Source organism: Aythya fuligula, chromosome 9, assembly GCF_009819795.1.
Source record: "Aythya fuligula isolate bAytFul2 chromosome 9, bAytFul2.pri, whole genome shotgun sequence".
NCBI classification, from domain to species: domain Eukaryota; kingdom Metazoa; phylum Chordata; class Aves; order Anseriformes; family Anatidae; genus Aythya; species Aythya fuligula.
The window spans coordinates 2,662,236-2,668,514 of NC_045567.1; the positions used below are offsets into that span (position 1 = coordinate 2,662,236).

The 6,279-nt window shown below is 48.6% G+C and overlaps 1 protein-coding gene across 4 annotated transcripts in view; it reads right to left on the minus strand.

Annotated features, from left to right (window-relative positions):
- RASA2 (RAS p21 protein activator 2) overlaps positions 1 to 6,279 on the minus strand; it is a 72,326-nt gene that overhangs the window by 43,567 nt on the left and 22,480 nt on the right. The window contains exon 1 of one of the 4 annotated variants that reach the window (XM_032193184.1): positions 5,461 to 5,482. The exons of 1 other annotated variant lie outside the window; for it this stretch is intronic. Coding sequence is in view for 1 of the 3 variants with exons in the window: in XM_032193181.1 (XP_032049072.1) it covers positions 4,691 to 4,754 (64 nt within the window). In the remaining 2 variants the exon portion in view is untranslated. Of the gene's footprint in view, positions 1 to 4,690; positions 4,755 to 5,460; positions 5,483 to 6,279 lie in introns of those variants that run through there. 2 more of the 4 variants (XM_032193181.1, XM_032193183.1) reach the window with 2 other exon arrangements.

The window sequence follows — 6,279 nt, forward strand, 5'->3', positions numbered from 1 at the left end:
TCTTCCAGAATCCAAACGCTGCAGACACACACATTGCTTTATGGCAATACCATGCTTTAGCTTAAACAGTTACTTCCCCACTGTGTTCCCTTCTTTGAAGATGATCATCAGTCCCCGTTGACTTCAGATTCTGCCCAAAGAGCCAAGCCAAGCATTTTTGGTCCCCTCTCTGAGGAAAGAGGCTCCTAATTGCTGAGTAGCTTCTGTCTGCACCATCGTCACTTAAGTTATTATCTTAAATGCAAGCAACCAGAGTTGTGTTCTGGATTAGGCCTTAACTCTTGTGTCCTTATATCTCTACTGGAAATACCACCTCCCCTCCCCCCAATAAAACATGGAATCGAAATCATCCAAATTTTATATAAAATTTTTGCAAATTTTATATAAGACCTCAGCTTGAAATTAGATTTCACATGTCACATATATGTCCCTTTAAAAAAAAAAAATCAGTTATGAAGCACACTGGAAAATAACCTTTGTTTTCTATGTTCTTAAGATGTAAAGTCAGAAACATTTTGTCTTCTCTCTCTTTTTGCTTAATAGATTAGTGGCAGCCTTGAAATGTAACTAAGTGCTGCCTGGCACTGGAAATGCTGTATCTGAGCAGGGAACACGGTGGTTTCACCACCAGACTGAACTTCCTCCTCGATCTTTTCGAAGTCAGGAATACGTGCACTGATGGAAAACATGAACAGACAATTAAGTAACTTCCACGGTTAAAACCTCTGCTCTCAGAAGCATCAATGAGCTTTTCATCAACTTGGGTGTGGGAGAGGAGGAAGTATACGTATTATTTTTAAACACCACACTTAACATTGACAGATTGAGACAAGTATAGAACCGGTTTCTAATGCCACTAGACTTTAAAAAGAAACTAAATTCAAAATGGCCCATGAGCGAGATACTGGTGGGGAAGCATGTGACTGAGTATCACCTTGAAAAAAAGTTGTTTTAATAAAGCATATGAACAAGAATACAAAAAAAGAAATCTCAAGGGGCTTGCAATCCCCAGAGCTTCAGATGCTGAAGTAATTAGTAAGCATGAACTGTACCCAACAGTTTTTTCTGATAAGCATCTTAGACGTTTTAGTTAATACCCTGGAGCTTTACCATCCAATTTTCACATAAAAATATTTAAGAGAGAACCTAACTTTATTGGCACTGCAAAGCTACTGTATGGTGGACTTTGAAAGCAGATTACAAACACTGTAGTTTCACATTTTCTTAAAAGAACACAAATTAAACTGTAGGCAGTAAGGATGGTTAGTCAGAAATACCAAATAAAGGTTTGGTTTTTTTTGGGGGGAGATAAGGAAAAAAAAAAAAAAAAAAAAAAAAAAAGCATTTTTAACTTTGACTGTCGAGCTGTATTTCGATCCTTTTCAGGGTGTCTATCATTTATAACCACGCAGCATGATACTTAAACTTACAGTTCAGGCGATCAAACAGCAGCAATAACAGAACGATTTGTTTTTTATTGATGTACCAACTCATCAGTTTCATTCAGCGGACTAATTTAAAACAATAATTATTTTCATGTGACATATCTAGTAGCCTAATTCAACCGGGAAAGTATGGAATGCATCGGTAACATAATAAACATCAACCTTTTTATTCTGAAAATGTACAAGCTCACGATTACTATGGCTTACCTGACTTTTGAACCAACTTTTACTGTCTCTCAACCACTTACTTTGGGAAATCAGCAAAAAATATCTGTACTAAAAAAACCTTGTGTTGATTATATATATTAGATTTCAAAATACTTATAAAATATTGTTTACAATATATACACAGGTCGTCTCTATACAACTCCATAGAGAAACTTTACTTCAAAGTAAGATGAGCTTAAACCTAAGCAAAAGGGAAAAACTGTGATGCTAATAAAAAGTTAAGTGCTAGAGCATAGAGCGATGGCAGTGCAGACGTTAAGAAACTCCAACTCCCCATATTACAGGAACGTTATGGGTTAGTAGTAACAGGAATGGAGCAACCTACTAAATTCCACAGTTCTGTCAAACTCCCTTGTCCTGCACATCATTTGTTAGATGCAGACAGAACATGAGAACATCAAGTTAAAGCTTGTTCACTGTTAACACAATCAGAAACCCAGCAGGAGCAGGAGGTGGGATGGATACATGCTATTTATTCACAATGCACTCTGTTGAGGGAAAACGCACTATTTGTGTACATCCTACAACAGGGACCCAAAATGAAGAACCTATATAGGAGTTTATACACATGAAGTGCAACCTATTTCGCGGGACCAAACATGTTATATAGCAGCAATTAAAACCGCTATACGAGCGCAGCATAACCCAATGTATTCACACAGCATTAACAATGCAGTACTAGAAGTTTGAAACAGAACGTGTCCTGAGTTTTGTCAGAGGAGTTCTGGGAGATGACAAATTAGCTATTTTCCATGTATCCCACTAAGGTTTTCCAAAAATGAAAGCAACTAAATCGATTACGACCTAAAAACCTACTACTACCTGGTATAAACTGAAGACAAAAGCTAGTTACACGACTAAGAATAACACGCTATAAAATATACCTCAAACTGCAGAATACGCACAAACCTTGTAAAGTGCTTTCAAAAGAGTCATTAAAAGGAATGACTGTCCTGTGGATCCCCCATGGAAACTTGCTCAAGTTCAAAAAAAAGCCCCATGGTCTTAAACTAGATCACATCTTCATGTTTTCTCTTACCTGAAAACCAGAGGGAGGAGACAGGCTGCAAACACAGGTATTCCACACAACATGGGGTGTCCCAGGGATTGCTAATGTGTTCCTATTCAGTTTTTCATTGTTGGGTATGTAATAGCTAATTAAGCCACTTTTAAGTACATGCCTCAGTTCTAAATCTGTTGTCACCGTCTGCATAACATCGCTAACTTTAGATTTTATCATCTACTTGCGTGCTGTAGAACTGCGTAAATAAGAAGTTACCACAAATGTGTTTTCTATATACACATAACTGCCACTGCCTCCTGAAAATTGTGATCTCTTGTGCAATACATACATACAAAATGAATGTGTTACGTCTTCTCATAGCTTAAATGACAACAAAACTCAGGCATTGAAAAATATTCTACTTGCAAAAAGCATATTATAAAAAATTCTCATGGACTATGAACACCAACTTCCCAAAGTGAAGTCTGCTAAGGGAAGTACTTCCCTAAGTGAAGTACTGCTAATCCCTCCAGATCAAGGGGGATTATATTATTACATCTGTTTGTTATTGTTCATTCAGAGGGTTTTCACCCCAAAAGCACATTAGTAAGATACGAGCAAGAAGTGAAAATAAATCAGCCTGTGCTGGGCAAAGAGGCCAACAGAAAAGCTAGGGATTTGAGGGTTTGCAAGCTTTCACAGCAAATTAACTCACATCTTTTTAAAAGTGCTTTTATTTTCCTGGAAAAAATCAAGTCGCTTTACAAGTGATTCCTCACGCTGTTTCAGGAAACATCTTTTATTACTTCCACCCATCTTCCAAATTGGTCCTGCAGTTTTACAGGCCCATCTGTGGCAACCGACTTTGGATGTACGATAACCAGATGATAACCTCTGCTTCACCATCACTTTTGCCAGGTACTCTAATGCGGTAACACTCAACGTTACATCGCAACAGGAGTGATGGAGAACACACTCAAGGGACACTAAAACTGGCTTCAACAAAAGCCGTGAGAGATACAGGAGGTGCTTTTTAATATCTAACGCAAAACTTGTGCTGGGCTCAAGTATCGCCTAAAGTAAAGCCCTGTCAACTGCTGCAAAACCCCTCGGACACAAGTCGGGCAGCAGAGCGGTGTCAGTAAATACGCCAGCGCTGACTTTTCCTTAGACAAGCTGGCATGCGTTAGCTCCGCGATAATCGCTAACAACAAAGTCTCAGGAAGTGTGTGCTCAGTCTTGTCCGCTCGGTTCGCATTAACCCTCTGCAGCAAGCGCCGCAGCGAGCCCCGTTTCCCGTTTTCCTGGCCTAGTCACTCCTTCACTTCCCGCAGATAACCCCGAGCCTGCGCCGCGCTCGAGCAGCGCCTCCACCCCTCGGCTAAATTTAAACCGGCCCCAAGCTGCTCGCACCTGGCTCCCCACCCCGGCACCGGCACGCCGCCGCGCCCGGCCCGTTTCGCTTCATTCTCAAAAAAGCTGACCGGCGGCGTGAGAAAGGAAGCGAGCGGGCTGCCCGGCTGGCTGCATGCACGCCGTGAGCCGAGCCCAGCCGAGCCGTGCCGGCAGGAAGCCGCGCACATCCTGCTCCCACAGCCCGCCGGGGCACCCGCCGCTGCCCGGGGCCGGGCGGATCGAGCCGGCGCTCCCCGGCCCCTCTCGCTCCCCTGCTACGCCGAGGCACAGAAGCGCTAGCGGCCGTTCCGAGCGGCCTTCCCCCGCCGACTTCCTGCACATCGGTACTTTCGCAACGCCTGCCTGACAAACACGCCGAGACCCGCGGGGGGTCGGCAGGGAGAGAGGGGGCGCGGCTGCCCGGCTCCGCGATACCCCAGCACCGGGGGACGCTCCCCGGGGCCCCGGCCCCCCGCACCCCACCAAGCCCCTTCCCCTCCGTCCTTCCTTCCCGTCCCGCGGCTGCCCGCCAGCCGCAGCCCCGGGGAAGGCGAAGGCGCGGCGGCGGCCCCGCGGGACGGCCCCCGGGCTGGGCGCAGCCGGCCCCGGCCGCACTTACAGATCTTGCCCCGGAGGTTCTGCAGCACCCGCACCTCGTCGCCGCCGCCGTCCTGCGCCGCCATCGCGCCAGCGCCGCCGCCTGCGCAGTGCGCGGCGGGGGAGGGGAAGGAGGGAAGAGAGGAGAAGGGAGGGGAGGGAAGGGAAGGAGGGAGCGGCCCCGCCGCACGCCCCCGGGCCGCTCCGCCCCGCTGGGGGCCGCCGCCACCGCCCTCGGGGGGCAGCCCGGCACCGGCACCTGGCAGGGGCCGTAGCCGTGAGGGGCGCGGGCCGCCCGCGCTGACGGCCGGGCACAGGGCGAGGCGGCCGAGCCCCCGGGGGAGCGGCGGTGGGAGCCGCGGGGAGCCCAGCCCTGCCCTGCCCTGCCCTGCCCGCACCGCGAGCCCCGGCCCCCCGGGCGTGCCGGCGAAGTACAAATAAAGCGCGTTTGCCTTGCCCTCGCGGGGAACGGAAAGGGCTTTTCGTCACGCTTTCGCTGGGATCTCCTGAGGAGAGATCCTAACGAGAAGCTCCGGGGCCTGGCCGAGGGCTGGGACGAGCCCCGCTGTCGGTGGCGGGCGGCTTCGCCCCGGCCCCGCGGCCGCCCAGCCGCCAGGAGCGGACCCGGCTCGGTGCAGCTCGGCGCGCTGCGGGTGCCGCAGCCTCCGGGCCGTGTGGGCGCGAGTCCTGGTGCAGCCCCGTAGCCGTCCTAAAACAAAGAGGTAGTTTAGTTGGGTAAGGAGGGGAAAGTTGGGTTAGGAAGTAAGTTAGCACAGGACAGGGGTTCTTCACCTCGGGCCCAGAAAGTCCTCTTCGGCCTGCTCCTGCCAAAGGGAGGTTTGGAAAGCGCCGAGCCAGCAGCTGGTGCTTGTCTCTGACTGGAGTCCCCTGCCGGGGCTGCCCCGCACAAATCTCACCCTCATGATCATTACCTGGCATGGAGCCCCACAGCCTGGCGGCCAGGCCATGCTCTGCCCCACTCCCTGCAGCTGTCAGCGTCCCACCTCGTCCCCGCTCTCTGCATCGGGGCTGGGCAATGAGACATCTTCAGAGGCGGCGGGATGGGCAGCAGGCTGCTTCGCCACACCAGGAGTGGGTGAATTTGTATGCATGCAAAGCGCAGGCCTGCACAAAGACACACATTTGCATAGGGTGACTTCTACCTGCCAGAAGTGAGAGCTTTCCCTATAGTACAAATTGAGGGATTTGGTTATCTACAGTTGGTTTCCAGTAGACTGGCTGCCTTGTCCCACCCGTGGCTGGGGAACTGAGGGCAACCCTGTCGGAGTGAGTTTTGCTCTGAAACCTCTCTTGAGGTTCTCTCTGCGAACGCAGAGGTACAGTTACATTGTGTTGCAGCATTTTTTAAACTAGATCATGTAAAACTATTTTTTCCATAACTCTCTCAAAATTTACGATGACAGTTGAAGTTTACTGTTTACCTTAATGTCACCTTCATCAGAACTTTTTAATTAGCTTTTGAAATAGGAGGGAGAAATATATATTATGAGTAGCAAACATTATATGTTTTTAGTTAGTTATGCATCTCTGTTGAGGACCATCCCAAAATGTCCTGCATAACTTAGCTTAAATTTAACTTTCAATGCAAGT